General features: G+C 39.2%; 1 protein-coding gene across 3 annotated transcripts in view; it reads right to left on the reverse strand.

Moving 5' to 3' along the window:
• The window catches only part of LOC118447056 (uncharacterized), a 95,137-nt gene that overhangs the window by 36,067 nt on the left and 38,932 nt on the right, over nucleotides 1-20,138 (reverse strand). For all 3 annotated transcript variants that reach the window (XM_035878498.2, XM_035878486.2, XM_035878494.2), the window contains one exon: nucleotides 9,517-9,738. In XM_035878498.2, the coding sequence (XP_035734391.1) occupies nucleotides 9,517-9,738 (222 nt within the window). The remainder of the gene's footprint in view (nucleotides 1-9,516; nucleotides 9,739-20,138) is intronic.

A 20,138-nucleotide genomic window follows, 5' to 3' on the forward strand; every position in this document is an offset into this window, starting at 1 on the left:
AATACACCCTCGCTTTCGTCAATGAATTATTTGCATTAATTGTTCCCGGGTAATGGTATTTTCGAGACAAATTTCGGTCTGGAAAATTCATAGGTCGCACGGTCGTATTGAAAAGCCTCTTAACGAAGGCATGTGAACATACGGCCTTGACCATTCTTTTGAAATGTCATTTATAATATACGGATTTATTATTGTACTATCAGTTTTATCATTAAAATTTATTACTAATTTGCAAATTGTTGTTACCCAAAATTAAAATAATAAATTAAAATAAAGGAAAAAGGGACGTAATATTTATAAGATATTTTCGAAAATATAAGAATTTTACCTAAGATATCGTATTTTAATATATAAAATGTAATAAACAAATGTTATATTTTATAGGATTAAATAGGATCAATATGCCATATCTTTCCGTAATTCTAGGTTTTACGATAATTCGTGCATTCCATTTGTGTCATAACTGGTTAGAAGAAAGAAAACATGATCAAAAGTTGAACTTTTGATCATTTATGTGGAACAATTTATTTGCTCCATAATATATAAATTTCGCAAAGATTAAACGTTTCGAAGTCCGTATTACAAAATATGCTGACATACAAAATATATGTAATACTGAAAAAAATCTACCTGAAGCAAGAAAGATCGGAAATGATTTTGATCTTCAGTTTAAACTAGAAGTGTGCAAAAAAAAGTAAGACTTTGTCGACATGCTAATGTAAAGATCTGTCGGGATCTGTCGGATAAGGCTCGTAGGGATCACTAAGACTCTCATTATGTTCATAGCCACGTTTTCGATACGTGCCACTGTAGGTGAGCATCGATTCGAAAGAATCTATTGAAAATTTTACAAGTCAAGTCATCTTCGGCATCGAAACCTCGCGAAAAGCGCATTTACTTGTTTATGTATTATACAAAAATGATTGATTTTTTTTCGGAGAACGCAGGTAACTTGTTAATATTTCAGCGTATTAAAATTTGAACGAGCGGTTTACTTTGAAGTTAAAAAAAAGAAAAGTTCTTCAAAAGTTCTTTTAATATTTCTTTTTGGAACTCTCTAGTGTTTCACATTAAAAAAAATGAATAGTCATTAGTTGCGGCATTATTGATAATTCTTAAAATCTTAAGGAAGAAATCTTTTCTTCCGGATGTTCGCGAGAAAATGAGAATTCTCGAGGAACATTATCGAATAGTTAACACGCCGTGCATTTTAAATGAAGGTTCGTCTAGGACCAACGGAAGATGGAAAATTATGGACGCATCGACATTAGGAAAAATTATGGAAAGAACGGTTCGTTATTAGCGTCGAAAACGGTTTTCACGTTGAACGAGCCGAAAAGAAGAGGCACCGATGTAAACCGCATTCCATATGCCTTCTGAGCTGAGGGTTTACGAAGCAAAAGAGCACGAGAGAGATAAAGATGGATGGAGAGAAAGAGAGTAAGCTTAGCCGGCTCTGCGACCCAGGAAGTAGGTAGTAATTTCGAGCACAAGGCCCACCGAAATTAGCAGGCAAAGAGCCGAGAGATGATTTTCCAAAATAACACGTCCCGATACAATGGGAAGGCAATTTCCCGAGCACCAGCTGCTGCCACCTATCTGATTTATCATCTCGCCTACTCTTCTATATATCCCACTTATTCTCGCGTGACCGCTTCTCCTTTTTTAGCAGCATACTTCATCGCGGTGGTAACGCACCGCAAAACTTAGTCATGATTAACATATCCAACAAGGAAACCGATTAATTTCTAGTTACTTATGATAAAAACAAGATTAACATTAATTCATATAGTTAGGTTTGCACAATTAAATGATACGTTTAGGATATCTCGTTTAGTCGTTAAAATCGCGGCAATAGTGAGAGAAGATGTTAGTTGACCAAGAGGAAGGGGGTTTGTTCAATCGGTTATTGATTGGAAATGTAAGCTGGAGCTTGCTCGAGGGAGAGGCCAGTGCTCGAACAGTCCGACAGATGGCTACTGGTCAGCGGAATTTCTCTTACTTCATCGAACCTCACCAATTGACAAAATGACTTTTCCTTTTCTATCCTGCCAAAATTGTTCATCTTATTTCGAAGGCATTTCCAAAGGATTACGATATAGCCAGATCTACGAAGGAGCCTTTCCGCTTTGCTTCGCTCCAATACCGACCACAAAGTTATTTCAAGTTTGAAACGACGGCGGGCCGACGTCTTTCGACCTTCTTGATTAAGTCAACGTTATCCTTCATTTCGTTCGTTCGTGATTTTTCTATTTCTGAGTATACCATTGGTCAGAATGTCTTTCAAAATATACAGACGAATCCGAAGAAAAGTCGGGATTTTGGATTTTCGAAACAGGTGGAAAAGGATAACGAGAATGAAGAAGAAGGTAGGATCGTCACGTAACAAGCAAAATCCACGTCTTCCTTCACCCCCACTTTTCGTTCACGATCATCGCCAACCGCAGCATCACCACCGTCGACTCGCGAGAGTCCGGCTCCCTCGCATCCCCCGCGGCCAATCTTTTCAATTTAAAGTCAAGTATTATGGCTTAAATTGCATTATGGTTTCCTTCCCCACGAGGAGGTAGGCCGGCCGGAGAGAGGAGCAGCAACGAAGGGCGGCTCCTTGTAAGCAAGACTCAATCACGCCGCTTAACCTCCGACCCCAACGTTAGCAACGCACACGCATACGCACACGTAAACGTATACGAACGCATAATCGCAAGACGAACGAGAGAGATAGGATGACTTAGCCTCACGTGCCGCTCACATCTTTTCGGTGCAACCGATCGTCTCTCCTTCTTCTTCCTCTCTTTTTCTCTTATCCTTCCTCTCCATTTTCTTTCCACGATGCAATGAAATTAGCCACCAAAACCTGTCGGAGCACACCCGGTACGTGCGAACATTCGATGGGATTTCTCTGTTGTCTCGACGTAACGACTTTACCTTGGTGTACTGTCCGTAAAGTAACGATCGTATTAATACCTATTGCTTCTTTTTCACGCTTCTTTAAACGTTCCTAAAATCGATATTCCCACTAAATTTTCAATCTAACTTGCGTATGGAATCAGATATTCTTTTTTCTTGTCGTAAAAGAAACCTTGAATCATTCGGAAAGATTCAAAGATACGATGAGGAGAGAGTCGGTCCGTAGAGAGAACCCGGCAACTCGCATATTTTTCACGCGAATGAATGAAGCGACCCGGCCCAAGCCTGACCTTGAACTTAGTCGTCGAGAAGAGAAAAAATCCGTGCGTTCCCCTCGACCTAGAGGTCCTCTCTTTCTCTCTCTTCTCACCGTAATAACGCGTTCCGTGCTGTCCATAAGGTAGATAGGTATGTAAGAGATACCTGTACTTTCTCTTTCTCTCTCTCTCTATCTCTCTCTGTCCCTCTCTTTACCTTTTTCTCCTCTATCCCTTTTCCGTATTACGTTATCGGTTGCCCCACCGCACATGGAACGCGCAAGTGCATTCAGCATACGGTCACCGGTCGATAAGCCTCGAAAACTGTTTTTTCTTTCTTTTTTTTTTTCATTTCTCTTCAACACTTTTGCGATCGATTTTCTTCGTTGCGATATGTTGGACGATACTCAGGAAATTGAACAAGGGAAAAATGAAAAAGAAAATAAACATTCTGATAAATGCAAAAGGTCTAGGCTATATTTGGAAAGTATCATTATTCAACAAATTCATAATTCTTCTGTCTCTCGTAACGAAGGCTATCGCAAGTAGACGCTGGATGGAAAATAGTTTTATCACCTTAGCCTCTCTCTTTCTTTCTTTCTCTCTTTCTCCCTCTCTCTTTCTCTCTCTCTCTCTCTCTTTCTCTCTTTCTTACATACACATATACTCTTTCTCTCTCTTCGGGAGTAATCCCTAAGTAATATATTTCTCAGGGATAATTGCAGCCAACGATTTCGTGCTGCTCGTTCAGATCCCGCAGATAGCGGCTGGCTGTAGCGTTGGAATAGGCGGAATTGCACGTGCAGTACGCGGTATCTATCGTGCTTGGTCGGTATCGCACACTACTTCGAAGTATCTACGTTTCTACATACATAGACGGTAGATTGCACTCGCGCACGGCTCGGTACTACTTAGAGCTATCCTCGTGGTAGGAGGTAAAGGCATTTACTAAGGGAGAAGGACGGATAACACGAGGAAGAAGATGAAGCAGAAGAAGGAGAAAGCAAGAGAAAGAGTAAGGGAGAGGGAAAGAAAAAGAGAGAGAGAGAGAGAGAGAGAGAGAGAAAGAGAGAGAGAGAGAAAAAGAAGATGACGTGCAAGAGCGAGAACGAGTACTGATAGAGCGTAACTGACTTCTTGGCCGGTGCATATTACCGGGCTGTTAGAGGGCGGAGCCGGCTGATGAGTTAGCAACGTATTGACTTTATAATAATCACGTTAGCCGGTCCACCATGATCCCATGCTATTACGCGCGGTTTCGCGCGATTTCACGTACCGGGTGATCGCCCTTCGCGGATAGAATTAGCTTTGTTTTTCTGACATTCGAGAATCATTGCTAATCAAGAGAGAAATTTTTTCAAGCGTGATTGCGAATTGAGAAATATTGAAATCTATAATATGCAAGTTAAAATAAAATGTTTTAATCACGTAAGTCAAATTCGATATTGATTTTAACATCGATAGTAGAAAGATAAGTATCCATGTACCGTTTGTTAATTATTTGATTCGCAGTTTATACTAAAATTAAAATCATTTAACTTGGAGTTCGAATTTCGTGATTGCTCAGAAAAGAAATTTATTCAAACTTCACTTTTATATCGATATTCTTGAAGTTAATAAAAAATCCCTTTTATAAGATCGGCCGATCGTTCGTTCGAGAAAAGGCAAACTCCTATAAAGAGAATATTTCTTGACCTTAATCAGTAGTTCCATTTACTTTTAATGGGCAATTAGTCGTTTGAAATAAAATCGTAAGAGAAAGAAAACAAAGATCCTTGAGATATTTTAGATAGAACAAGATCCGCCTAGGTATTCTCTTCTATACCTTTCTTCAAAGGTTATCGATGAAAAAATAATCCTATTTAAGGCCCTCCCCAAAAAATAGAATAACTCAGTTTCTAATATTCTAAATAGAATACGATCTTAAAATAGGAATAATTTATTGATGTATCTATAAAGTTTGAAAGATCGTAGAAGAGATCGATCTATTAGATCGGATTTCGATGATTATCACGGAAGATATATCGTCAAAGGTAAAAGTCAGTTTTGCAACGACCAGTAGAGTGGGCAGCGCACGCTGTGGTAACGGTCGGTAGAATCCTGACCTCCAATCTCACCTCAATTTGCCTACACGCCGCCATTTGCGTCAGCGAGAGCGGGGTACGGCCTATCTAAAATTATGATCTCAAAAATCGTTCTCGCGTGTGTGCGCGCGCTCTCGCGTCTCTCTTCGGTGTAATCCATTAATTATAGAAAATCGCGCGATATTATAAATTTCATACGTAATGGGTAGGTACACTTAGCGGTGAGTCGCAACATATCTTTTCTCTCTCTCTCTCTCTCTCTCTCTTTCTCTCACTCTCTCCCTCTTTCTCTATCTCTCTCTCTCCATCTCTCTCTTTCTCTCTCTCTCCATCTCTCTCTTTCTCTCTCTCTCTCTCTTGTTTTTTGTTTTCCTTTACGTTAGGCACGTACACGCTCGATCGATAATTCAGTCGAATAATTAATTACGATCTTACGATAAATTAGTCAAATTCATCAAAGTTCGTTATCAATCTCAGTATTATCGAGTTTTTTTTCTAGTGATAATCTTTTACGTTATCGTCCAGAGATCGATTCAGTTAATTACTTACTTGTTTCATAGGAACGGCCCATTAAAATGGACCTAACGGCCAGCATAGTCCTAATTCTAACCTTGCCTCATACTTTTTTGAACAAAGAAGATAGACGAACTAAAGATTCTCACGTTACTATTTCATGCGTAACGAGTAGGTACAATAATTTCACGTAATTTCATTTGTCCGCTTTTATTGTAGATCTTCTTTCAAATAATAATACTCTATGTGTTACTTAACCCAATTATGCAGGCGTATATTAAACATTATGTCCAATTCATTAGGATTTAATAGTCCCATGCCGAGGCGTGAAACTATGTCGTTTCTTATTTGTTAAGTGATTCATTGCTCGAAATGGCGCGATTTATTCGAAGGATCCGCGTTTACCAGCACCTGTCGCGATGACAAATGAAGATCCTAACGGCGTCATTCACGAACGATATTCCAAGGCACAACTTTAATATGGCCTAATCGACTGTTCGATTAGCAGATATCTTTATACATCTCCTTCATCGTTACTAATCTTTAACAATTGCGTAAGCCTTACGAACGGTTTGCTTATAATTAATAAATTTAGTTTCAATACGTTAAAATCATTAAATTTGTTTATTGCCAAGTAAATCTTTTTTAATTATTGTTCGAAGAATAATCATTATATAAATCATTTTGTACTTTCGTATTTTATTTTAATCTAATTAATTAACAATTCGTCAAATCGAATACGTTCATTTAATTTTGTAGTAATTTTAAACAACGTTAATGAGAATAAATCTTTTTATTCGTTCGAGATTCTTTTAAAAAGAGGATAAGGCATAGATCTGATCTTTTTCCGGTAAAAAAAGGTCGATTTGAAACAATTAGGTGGAAGGTAGCGAGTTGGCAAGAGCGCAAGAAAGTCGAGTTAAATCAGATTTCAATTGGAACGACGGGAGATCCTCGTCGGAGATAAGTAATGTGTGTGTATTTCTCGTTCGTTATATTCGAAATATTCTCTGAATCGTAAGGAATATGTAGACTTCTTATTAAAGAAGTCTCAGGCAGTTATTTTGATTGAATATAAAAGTGAAAAGAAAACTAAGACCTTTTTTTTCTTTTTTCTCTTTTTTCTTCTTTATTTATTTTTTTTTAAATTTATTTTTTTTTAAATTCGTAGTTGCCTAAGAAAGGAATCTTCTCTGTTCTCTTTCGAACTCAACACCGTATCTGTATATCGCGAGCAATCTCAAACGAGGTAGTAAGACCTGATCGATTTAGCGCCAAATGTCGCCATGTTTTACACACGGCAATAATGGTTGAAATCTATGTAGCCAATATTTCAAGTCACCCTTTCTCGCCACCCCTCCAACGACATATGAAACTTCCATGTAATAGTTCGGACACGTAGACTCCGGTTATTGGTTCGCATACGGACGGCATTCGATAATTCAATTGTACGATAAAATGGAAATATAAATAGCACTTTCGAGATTAGAATCCTTTTATAACTCGCTAAAAAGTAGATAGTAATGAGTAATGATGTTAAAAAGATTAAAGAAGACTCTCTCAAAAATTCGATTTAATCTAGAAAAATGATCTTAGATTATTTTTCAGCTACCCTTTTGGCTATTCTTCTTAAAATATGTTTCACAGGATTTCTTTTACTAAATGACATTTAAATACATTATTAGGATGTAAGAATAGGATCGAGAGAAGAAGAATGATGATCTTAAGGGAGAAATATCTACTTAACTCGAAAGACAAGGGAAAGGATTGAATATAATGCATATTCGAATCGTTATACGCTTTAACAGCTTTTATAATTATCATTTAAAAGGGTACATAAGATGTTTGAAGTTACTATTTAAAAGGGAAATACCTTTTTCATTGTTGTCTATTATTTTGTCAAATTCATCTGAGAAACATTATACGCTCGATATGAACTATTTCTTTTTAATCACAGTTATGATTTATCGTACGACATTCGACCATTTTTTCTACAATATTCGTATTATGGTCCATTCCCGGCTCGGTGACACCCAATGAAAAAAAGAACAGAGCCGATCTCGCAACACATGTCTCGGTGAAAGCGTCGGCGATTCGATAATATTTTAGGGCGTCCACCCTTCCCCTCGTCCTTCAAAAACTGCTGGTGCATGTGTCGGCACAAGAAACATAATGTTATCAAGCTGTCCAGGAGAAGCCACCATCGTTGAGGAAGAAGGAGATTCTCGTGGGACTTGGTCCTTCCTCCCGACCACTTCGTTCTTATTGATATACCGAATAAACACGTTTGGCAGCTAGGTTGGAGCGGCTTTGCGAGGCAAATAGATTCGAAAAGAATTCTTCTTTATAGGGTCATCTTCTCTCTCTCTCTCTCTCTCTCTCTCTCTCTTTCTCTCTCTCTCTCTCTCTCCCTCTCTCTTTCTCTCTCTCTCTCTCTCTCTCTCTCTCTCTTTCTCTCCCTCTTCTTATTCCATTTTTTAACGATCTTCATCATACTACTATAATTCATAAATGAAATGTCGGAAAAAGATTTTCTTTAAATTCCATTTCATTATTCGTAGATTCGAGTTAACGTGAAATTCGACTCGTTTTTAACTAATGCGCATAGACAATATTCGCTTAGATGATATTTTCGAAGGCAAATCGATGTTTAAAGCCGCCAATAGGAATCTCATTGAGTCTCTCGTTTCACCCTCGTCGTGGCTTTTAAGTTTCGACCCTTATCGACCATCCGAGACTTTAGCGCTCGGTCAGAAACGGTCGGGCAGTAAATAAAGATGGGTAGTTTTCCCATCAACGTAGTCGAACATGGACGTACAGACAAGAGGGAGAACTGGTATATGTGTACTCGCGGGCGTAGGTACTTCTCTTCTACAAGACGGTTTTAAATTCCGCGAGTCAAAGCGATGTTTGACATGGAAATGTTGAACGATGCATTAAACATGCCGCGAAGAGTGCTTTCTCTCTTTTCTCTATGCTCGGAAAGCTTCTATAGTAAGGAATGAGGAAGGACTTCTCTCTCTCTCTCTCTCTTTTTCTCTTTCATCCCTCCACTATATCTCGTATCTTTCGTAGCTCGTCGTCTTTCGGCACATTGTCCGAGTAATATTTATTTAAGCAAATGAAAGGATCCGTTGCGACGCTATTGCTTTTCCTTCGTCTCTCGATTTTCCCTCAAAGTTGACACACACATACACATATACAAATATACGGATATGTACACGATTAGACGCGAATAAGAAAAAGAAAAGAAAAGCAAAGGAATATAAAAAAAAAATAGAAAGAAAGAATCGGTGATTGGCAAGAGGCAAGCAAAAATACCAAGTACTGGAACGGAGCGGAAGTGGGCACCCGCGGAGGGCCAATTTCATCGGGCTCTGCCGTAAAAGGAACTCCCTCCATTGTCCGGCAAATGACATCAAGCTTATTGCATTATTTAAAGAGTCTTACTTGAAGACCGTTTTAAGTCGCCGACCCTCGATCGTCGACTGTGTGTGCCGGCGGCTACTGTCGTCAAAAAGCGGCAGAAAATCTCAGAGGGACAGAAACCGAGATTACGTTTCGTGCGTAATGTTCTTTTCGAAAGACCGCTCAATCGAGGAGAGACCCTAACGAGTTGAAGTCGGTATCTTTAAATCATTATTTTCGTTTACGAATTATACATTTTGTTATTATATATAAATAAAAAAAAAGAGAGAAATAGGAAATAATCGAATATTAATAGTAAGAAAAATTATTAGAAAGATACTTACCAGGTGAGATGGCAAGTTTGGCGTGAAGACTGGTCGGGCTTCTGTGATCAGGAGTCGTCACAGGGGCGGCTATGGGTGGCGACAGGTGGGGGTGTATCGGTGCTCCACCACCTGTCGTCGTCGTTGTCGTAGTCGTTGTGGCACAAGGATTAAGGGGAGACGTTCTCTTGAAGGATTGTTCCGTTCGCCACGCGACCTCGTTGTCGCCCATCCAAACCTTACCTGAAGCAAGAAATATCAATTGATTATACATATTTCATATTAAACATTACTTATTATATTTGATTATACGTAATTTATTTTAAAAATTAATGATTAATTTCGTATAAGTTCGTATGATATTTATTGAAAGCCGAAGAAAAATTTCATATTGATAAATATCATATCAAAAAGCCCAAAGAGCTCAAACGAGAAAGAATACGGCATTAAATGGGAAATGTGTACATATCCGGCAATATCGTTGGAGGGATCAAATTGCAAAAGAGGTTCTCAAGATAAACTGTGTGCCGTACGTCTGTATTAATATAACTCACACGGCCGTTCTTGTGCGTGTGCAGAAAATGGTTTCTCTCCCTCCAATGGGTTCGCGTAATTAGCGACCCTCTGCATCCCCTATTCCTCGCTAGTTTTCCCGGTTTTCCCTCGTTTCCCTTAATTTCTGGGAACAATGCCTGCGTCTGGATGTTGTTCCAGGCTGCAGTGTCTAATTACACAGAGGGGTAACGCTCTGTTCTCTATCTCTTTCTCTCTTTCTCTCTCTCTCTCATTTTTCTGGAATCTGGGGACAGTACGTACCAAATATCTTGAATCTCCCAATTTGTAGAACAAATAGAGAAAGTAGAAAAGAGTCAGTAAAATACAATATATATATATTGAATCCTTAATTCTTATCTAATATTTAACGTTTTAATTATCGTATAAATATCTTAGAAAAATTTAATTAAGAAGAGAAAGAGAAAAATGTGGTAAAATGTAGAAACGAAACTTTTAGCACATCCTGTACGAGATCCAGTGGACTTATGGAACATGTAAATACTACATCGCCCTTGCATGCATGAGACGTGAGTCAGACTCGGTATTAGTTGCTTGATGAATGATTTAGTCAGTAAGAGAGACTTAGTTCTCTCTCATATCTTTCTTCTCACACCCTCCCATTGAACTCCCATTCTCCCCTCCGCGTTTCTTCCGTCTATCCACTTCTTAACGAGGGCGGAAGAGAGCAAAATAGGTAACGGCAAGTGGTAGATGGAAAGAGAGTGGAAGGGTGAGAAGGGAGGAGACAAGAGAATAAGAAACATGAAGGGCGAGCGAGAGGCAAAGCAAGAGGGAAATAAAGAGAGAGTGTTGACCAAAGTCTGAGATGGTGGTAGTAGAAGCGTGTACGTGCGTCTAAGTCGATGTTCGTCTTTATGTTAGTGTGTGTTGTATGTATGAAAGAGAAAGAAAGAAAGAGAGAGGAGGAGAGGGAGATGGTGGGAGGTATATGGAGAAAAGAAATAGAAAAAAGAAGGATAGTGGGGTTGAAGAAAGTGTAGCTGGCGCTAACTAAGGGCGTCGGCTAATCAATATCATCGGATAATGGCCGCTGACCTCCGTTTACCCCGCTGGACCCTCTATTGTCCTGTACTTTGGCATCACGAACGATTCGCGTATCGGTCAGATAGCTATTTTCGAAGCAATGCTTTCTCAAGTTCAAATAATTCGACGAAGAGAGAAAGAGAGAAATATATATATATATATATATATATATATATAGAGAGAGAGAGATTAGTAGGTAGGAATGTCGGGAAAATCGAGGGTTTGTTCGTAAGAAGAATGGATAGAAAAACGAGGCGAATTCTCGAGCGTATTCGGGGCACCTATTCGTTTAGACGTTTTCAAGTTTCCAGTGGAATATTAAAACTGGTCTTGGTTCCGGTTCGAAGAGGGTCGAGAGCTCGCGGCATGTCTCGAGGCTACAATCGAGCGAACTCCCTAACGTAGAACTACTGCGGTTCCTTTAATCTCCGAGTGTTTGCATGCTCCTATTTTTCTCTCCCTTTTTTGTCAAACTTTTCCATGACCCTATGGAAGAAAAAACGAAAGCGCCCCCTTTAGATTGCTAACGCGCTAGGAGCTAGAAAATGTAACGTTGCGTGCACACGTTTCAAGAAAATTCAATTATACTGGTCCTCGCGAGAATCGCATTACTTGCTTCCTAGCGATAATAATAACTGCGGTAGATAATAGTGATTTTATAGAAAATGAAAGGAAAAACGAAAATCTGAAAATGAGTTTAGGTGCACGCGATTAATAGAAGAGACGTAAATGGAAAGACGTGGAAAGGAGGTAATGTCAGGGACGCAGGACATTGGCCAGGACGAATAAGTAATGTAGAGGTCCATTATGCCGAAACGGTGAAGGGTCTCGAGTCGTGGGTCAGCCAATCCCCCGGAGGGCCGTTAAAGTGAAATACTTCTGAATGCGAGGTGGCTGCCTCCCTCTTTTTCTTTTCGCCTGGTCTATGCCTGGGCAGAGAGTCTGGCCCTTTCCTCTGAACCTCTCTCGAGCCTCCTCGCGTGTAGGTAAATCGTTGTTATCTGGACAGTGATAAACCCGTGAATGGAGTTCGCGCCGGTTTCGACGAATGAAAGACGACGAGGGGTGCATGTAGAGGCAAAGGAAAAAAGCTCGAGAAAGAGGGAAACGTTCGAATTGATGGTTCTGTTTATGCGAACTGCTTACTGGCAGACGGACCAATCGAGTATAGGGTAACGAACAACAAAGTCCGATCTGCCTTCGGAACTTTCTTTCTACGGAAAGACGAGCTCGAATCTTCTCTTTGCGGTTTCCTTCTCCGATGATGCGGCATCTGAGATGCGGTATCCTTGATGGATACACGACGCAAACTTCTCTCTTTCTCTCTTTCTTTCTTTTCGATACGCATCATTGAATTGTTTCCAAAGACTTTGCGGCAAAAGGATTTCGATCGAGACCGATCATTGACTATTACCAATCGATGAACGATCGAGTAAAGCGAATAAGTTTTTATATTTTTCCATTGATATATCGGCGCACATGATATATATTTTTTCTTCTTCTTCTTATTTCCTAATTCCATCGAATTATCGAAGTTTAAAAGCATCATCGGAGGACTGACTCGAGAAGCAATCTGCTTTCGTACGGTGCTCGAAAGAATTGAAAATTCCTGCTCGTCCAAGGGTTGAAGAGGTCTTCGTGGGAGTGCGCCGGACCGAGCGAAGAGGAAAAAAGCGAACGTAGATAAAACGTTCGATATAAGATTAATAGTGGAGGTTGGCGAACGACTCGGTACGTCGACAAGGACGGCTCTGGCTATATACGACGCCGATGGTGATTCCTCTTTGAAGGTGGAACCGTGAGCAGTGGCCAAATTGAATCCTGCTTAGGACAGGAAAGGAGCCGAAGGACGAGTCGAAGGACGGAGCGAGCCCTTTCTCCAATAAATAAATTGCTGGCTACCCCCGGATGGTCGTCCTCTCCGATTTAAAACGCGACTCTTTGCTACCAAGAGAGCTTACCTGATTGGAACGCAACGTAAAATTGTAAAGAAAAGTTTTTAGTAACATTGTTTACTTTTTAAAGATCTTTTTCGAAAAAAAAAAAACAAAGAGAGAAGGAAAAAATGACGGAATTTCCTCAAATTGTTTATCTCACCTATGATAGTCTCAATTTGGTTATCGAATTTTTTTATCAAAGTGACTCAACGTATTTCCGAGATTAACACGAGAACTACGTACCCACAGGTGTGAGGTTCCTATCGAAGGGCTTTGGAAGAGACGAGGAAAACATTTGCTGATAACGGAATTTACCTATATCTTGCGCACGTTTCTACTCATTGCACGTGCACTCAATATACATATGTAAGTAGATATATGCGTAGATACTCGATCGAGCGCAGATGTGAACGACCTTTAATCGACGACTCGTTTTCTTCGACGTTATCACGAGAAATGTTCCAAAGATATCATCATCACCGAATCGTATCGATGTTTCGTTCAATTCTTTAGTCTTTGCCATTTTTCGTAATTTCAATATTATTCTTTGGAATCTTTATGATCTTATCTGATATCAATTCCAATAATATTTTTACGTTATGCTTTTTAACGTAACCATTTCTTTAATCTCGTTCGTTGTTCGGCCGTGATCTACTAACGGAAAATTTATGTTTTTAATAAATGGCTCGTTATCTTTTAGAAAAAGATGAGATCGATATCTTTTAAAAAACATACTATTATCGTATATTATTTCTGTACTTAGATAATTATTAATATAAGAGCTTTAATCTGTGTATGTTTGTAATTTCTCAAAAACATTTACTATTTTTATTCAATCTAAATGAAATTTTGTACAATTGCTCTTTATAATACGACGAAAAATTTAGATTACTTAACTTATGAAAATATTATCTATAAAATAGACTAGAATGCTTTAAACGATTGAAAGAGAAAGAGAGAGAGAAAGAGAGAGGGAGAGAGAGAAAGTGAGAGAAGGAAATTATAAAGTTGGTTATATTAGAAATGCATTGATTTAGTGATTTGTAATTGTGATTTGTGATCTATGGTCAGTGTTCTGAATTCTGCGTTCCGTGATCCTTGTTCTGTGTTCTGAATTCTATGTATACGGATGTTACAATGATAGAGTGCTTTCTACGGATCCATCGACCCGGATTTGAAATCCGGCCAAGAATTTTATTTCGTAAATTCCAAAGGCTCTCGATCACGGATGGTATCAGTACAATTTAACATTTTCTCAAACAATCGACGATGGAACCCATTTTCTAGAAAAGTGAAAATTTTTCATTTCGAATTCGTTTATTTTACACTTCGAATGATAGAACATCATATAGGATTTAAAATAATGCGGATGATTTATATGGTTATTTCCAAACAGAAGAAATAAAAATAATTTCTTTTTTAAACCTTACAGTCCGTCATTGACGATGGGAGAATATACCATTAATACTTGTTTAGAGTTATTTTTTAAAAAGACTTTAAAAATCGGATTGGACAATATCAAATCTTCTTTTTCAAAAGATATATGAAGATATAACTCTTATATATGTAGTTATACATAAACTAGATTGAGTGAATTCCATTTGATCTAAACGTTTACGAAGGAAAGACAAAAGATGGGAATATATCGCAGGGACGGTTTCCTTATTTCTTGTCAGAGAGTCGGATCGATAGAGCCACCCATTCGTTCTTTTGAACTCTGCCTGGAAACGTTGGTAGGTAGTATCAGCTCGAAGAAACATATCAGCATTGTATTATACGGGATACGAACATCGTTGGACGTACGAATATAATAAAAATCGTTTGGAACGAGGCGAGTCCGCAGGTGATCACGTTCGAAAGTACCGCGCAGCATCCGAGCGTTCTTCTCGTCGTTCACCATTATGATAATGCGAGTTACCTGGAAAGATACTAGCCGATAAAAAACGTGAATAATAAAAAGGTTTCGTCGGTGGGGACGATCGAAAGAACTTTGGAGGGAGGAAAATAGAGAAAGAGAGAGGAAGAGAGAGCAAGGGTTGTAAGCGCAAGCGCGAATCCGCCCTACGCGTAACTCTCGCGAGAAAGCACCCCTCAGTGTGAATCCGTTTCGTCGACACCTAGCCAATCTGCATGCGACTTGAGCCTTTCGACGCCATTTTGAAAATTCTCTATAAAGCGAGTGGGTTGCAACCTTTTTACTTTTCTTTTTACATTATCTTCTCTCTCTCTCTCTTTATTTTTTTTTCTCTCTCTCTCTCTCCGTCCTTATAGCGAAATTTTTCTCGTCCCGAGAGTATACTACGACACACCAATTTTAGATTTTCCAGTCGAAATCGTGAATCGACGTTAATTTAAAAAGGGTGGAAAGTTGGAAGGGAGGGAGAAACAGGAGAGGTGTAGAGACTACGACGGCAGCCGATTTTAAAATCACAATGGTAGACACACTTTTACCCATCCGTCACCCCTACAAGCTTCAACGCCGGCTGCCGGCGTTCGTTGGTCGAGCATCTGCGTCTGTCCCGTACCGTCTAAACTCTAAACTCTCCTCCTCGGCACACGCGTTTAGCTACCTATGAAGGGAACAGAGAGAGGGAGAGAAAGAAAAAGAGAGAGGGAGAGAAAGAAAGAGAGAGAGAGAGAGGGAGAGAGAGAGAGAGAGAGAAGGAAAACGCATGGCACGAACCAAGCACGCGTTCGACGAGGCACACAATTGCACCATCGAAAGAATCTACGGAGCGCGACGCAACCCCTACCGACGTCGAAGGATGTCGAATGGGCTTTCGTTTTCGATGAAGATGGAGACAGAGAATGAGAGAGAGAAAAAGAGAGAGAGATAGAGATAGATATAGAGAAAGAGAGAGGGAGATAAAAAATAGAGAGACAGAGAGAAGGAGAGAGAGAGAAAGCGATAGAGAACACCCCTTCCTCAAACATTAAACATTTTTTTACCCTCTTTTTCGTCTACTCTCTTTCTCTCTCGCTCTCTCTATCTTTCTTTTTTCTTTCTATCTCTTTCTCCCTCTTCTATCCTCCCGCCTTGTCCGTTTTCCACCGGCTGCACTTTTACGACAGCACGACTTTACACCGAAAAAGGGACCACAATGGGCTTTCTCTCTCTCTCTCTTTCTCTCTCTCTCTCTTTCTCTCTGTATCTTTTAGCTCTCTACCGTTATACAATTTTTTCGTTTTTTTTTTGTTCGTGGCAAATGCATGGTTGGTAAAGTCGTCAGCTCTTTTCGCAAAAATTATACGTGTTTGATTTTATTTAAAGAATTTTAACATGTCTACCATCCGAGAGAAATGATTCATGTAGTTTTGAGATATTATGTAGAGTCGGCAAAGTAAGATCGTGCTTCTAGAAAATCATCGTCGTTTATCGCAAAGGCTAATTGGAAGAAGAGAAGAAGGAGAGTCGTGTGTAACTTATATAAAGAAACATTATAATGAATATAGTGTTAGGGGAGAAAGAAAGAACAGAGTAGCGTGATTAACTATGGTAATTTCTCGAACACTCCGTTTCACTCGTTGGCTCTCGCGTGTTTGCGCGTTGATCGTTGAACGCGCGTCTCTCTGTTATGCGTCCGTTTGCAATATCGTATGCAAATAAACGCGAGATACGCGTGAGAAGCGACGATAGAAAATGTTGAAATTATTATGTTGTCAGTTTCAGCTTTCCGAGCGTTACTTCGACCAGTCGGCCTTTTGCGGAGAGTTGGTTACACAGTCTTGCTTGTTTCACGAAGTGATTTTACTCTTTTTTATACACCTACCTCTGATTTACTCGTTAGATACCAATGCCATAATGATCACTTACGTTTTACGTCGAACAACGTAAAAAGTCTAAGCGCTAAAATCATTTGACGTTAATCTTTGTCCTTCTCTTTGAATATTTCAGAACTTTATTACTTTTTTTTTATTTTTATTTATTTATTTTTTTTATAATCGACCATCTTCAGTTTTTTATTATTATTTTCTTTTTTTTTTTTTGGTTTTTAATTAATTCTCGTACATCTACCATCGAGATAATCGGTGAGTTTATTTACATATGAAATTATGGTTGTGCTTGTCGATAGCGAGCACGAGCTCGCCTTCGACGTACAAAATTAAGCCATGAAGACACGAAGGAAGGGTGGACGAATTAAAACGGACGTTACGCGTGTAAAGTTCGTGCTCGTGTGAACTCACGCAAGAGCTTCTTTACGGTTCGCAATAAATAAGAGATGCACGGCTGGACTCCGACGTGGCAGAAAATCATTTCCTATTTTTTGCGCTGCCTCTTCCACCGTTTTCTTCGCAATCATGTAGGTGCAATACTTCGGTTTCACTGCTTTGCTAACTAAATGTGCGCGTATGTGTGTATATATATACATATTTTTATATGTAATTGTATATATATATATATACAATGTATGTATGTATATAATTTTTATGAGTCATTCTTGATGGTAAGAAAGTAATTATTAAACGTCATCTAAAGAATAAACAAAATTTACGACATTTACCTCTTTTTCATCAATTTCTGTATTATTGTAAATTCAATCGTTTATGTGATGGATAAAATCATTAGATAAAAAGAAAATAATTTCTATCTAGAAAAGCACGATTACTTTTACTTCGGCAATAAGTACACCTCGATCATTAGACGTTGATTGACCGATTAGTTGCGGCTGTTAGCGCAGGACGTATAAACGTTCAACACCACGACGACAACATGGAATTTATGTTCGAGAAACTTCATAACGAAGTTCGATATCTATTCGTGCATCGTGCGTGCATGTTGCGCTTTAACGAGGCGTCAATTTCTTCGAGTCGAACTTTTGTACGATACTTATGACAGTTTGTTGTAAAAGGGAAAATAGGTGCTTCTTTATAAGCGACGAGCGAGTATAATCGGCTGCCATTTTGCGTGGACGATGCTCGCAACTGTTTGAAAACGCGAACTACTCTTTGATATCTTGCGAAACGTTCGACAAGTGGACTGGCAGGCATCGAAAGTAGTAAAAGAAGAAAAAGAAAAATATGAAGAAGAAGAAGAAGAAGAAGAAGAAGAAGAAGAAGAAGAAGAAGAAGAAGAAGAAGAAGAAGAAGAAGAAGAAAAAGAAAAAGAAGAAAAAGAAGAAGAAGAAAAAGAAGAAGAAGAAGAAGATGAAGAAACAGGAACGAAAGAAAGAAAGAAAGAAGAATAATAGTAGAAGGAGAGGAAAAATGCTTGGAGAAGAAAAAATAAAGTGAGGAGAAGAGATCCTTAAAGTAAACTGGCAGGCTCGCGTGTACACGGTTACGACGGCGGCGGCAGAGATCTGGAGGGGTGAATTCGCCTGGCGATAAGCCGATTGGCTGTCCGCCCCGCCAATGCAACTGCGCTCTCGGATGCACCGACCGCTTTACTCGTAGGTATACGAGTACGAGTGAGCGAGAGAGCGAGCGAGCGAGAGAGAGAGAGACAGAGAGAGAGACAGAGAGAGAGAGAGAGAGAAAGAGAGAGAGAGAGAGAGAGAAAGAAAGAGAGAAAGAGAGAGAATGATCACGACGCATCCCGCGTGCATGCGTAATGCGTGCAAACGTGTGCGTGCGTTAGTGTGTCCCCGCGTCGGGACTTTTGCTCAGAGATCGGTAGAAAAACTGGTAGCCGAGTCGTATTCCCATTGCGGGCACCCGCCCCTTCTCTCCGGCGACTCGACGAGACTCGACTCCAATCATCCTGTTGCACTTTCGCAAGGACACGAGAGGGGGTGGAGGTGCCGTGCGACGATCCACCAGATTTTTCTCATGGATGACAAAAAAAGAAATAAAAAGATAGAAATGAAAATGGTAGAACGATCATCAGAATCGGTTTTCTTTCTTTTATTCCTTTTTTTTTCTTTTTTTAATTCATCACGTTTCGTTTCGTTCCTTGGAAAATAATCGTAACTTTCGGAAACGCAGGACGTTGTAATTATTTGCACTTATTATGCAACCGATCTCTCTTTAATTTGTAAGAAGTCGCATAGAGTTAATTAGCGTTACGTCGCATCGCGTTATTCCAGGAAAAGAGAATTTCTCTGTTAACCAACCTAATCGATCTCTACTGCGATATCAAATTTGATCTCTAACGGCCTCAATCTACTTTCGTTCTTTTCACGTCACATACTTACATGCTTAAAGTCTTCTTTTCGTTTTTTTTTGTTGATCGACTTTATCGATATCCTCACGATCATGACGTGGCTTATATCTAAAATTTAAACTATTCGCGTAAGCGCATAACGTAGCTCGGGGAAACATTATGATTTATAACCTCTAACGATGCCTAAACGTGTATCATTTTATCTTACTCTCTCTCTCTCTCTCTCTGTCTCTCGGGCGCGCTTATTATTATCGCATTTATAGACGGTAAATTCAATAACACGAACTTCTATTCCTCTTTTAGATTGCATAGAAAGTTCTACAAGATAAACTTTGTCTAGAACGAAGGGCAAATCGTAATAAAAATTCCCCAATAATTCTTTTGAAATGAAATTTTCTCATAGTTATGATCGTTCAAAGCGATGACCGTTGTTTCTCCAAAGTAAAATTATTGCTGTTATTAGAGCCGATGTTAGATAGTTAAATGGATAATCCGCTAGAAACGCACTGGCCGTTATAAAGTCCGATAGGGACGGTTGTTTAAAAATTCAAAAAGATCTTAAGACGTATCGGCATTTACAATGGTCGAACGATAAACATTGCGCGATCGTGTATGCCTTCGAAGCGAGAGGAGCGATAACAGTCGAACCGAAGGCGCACCTCGCTTTTACATGTTTTAACAGTCAATAAGATTATCACTGAGTAATACCGAATAAATCAAACATCGCGACGCGAGTAAACTCTCGAGTATCGATAACCTCGATGAACGAGGGACTCAAAGCGTATTACAAATCGGATTCATTTTTAATGTGTTCCTATGCTACGCATAGAATTTTTCAAATGCATCTTGTAGAATCATTGAAAAAATTTTATTCGTAGTGTTATTTATTGTTAAAAAGATTACAAATCTAATCGATTTATATGTTTTCTTTTTTTTGCTGATTCGTACAAATTTATATGATTCTTTGAGAAAATTCTTTGGTGATTATAGATCACGGATCGATT

This window comes from Vespa mandarinia, chromosome 8 (genome assembly GCF_050613455.1).
Source record: "Vespa mandarinia isolate Hongniang chromosome 8, ASM5061345v1, whole genome shotgun sequence".
In the NCBI taxonomy this organism is placed as follows: Eukaryota; Metazoa; Arthropoda; class Insecta; order Hymenoptera; family Vespidae; genus Vespa; species Vespa mandarinia.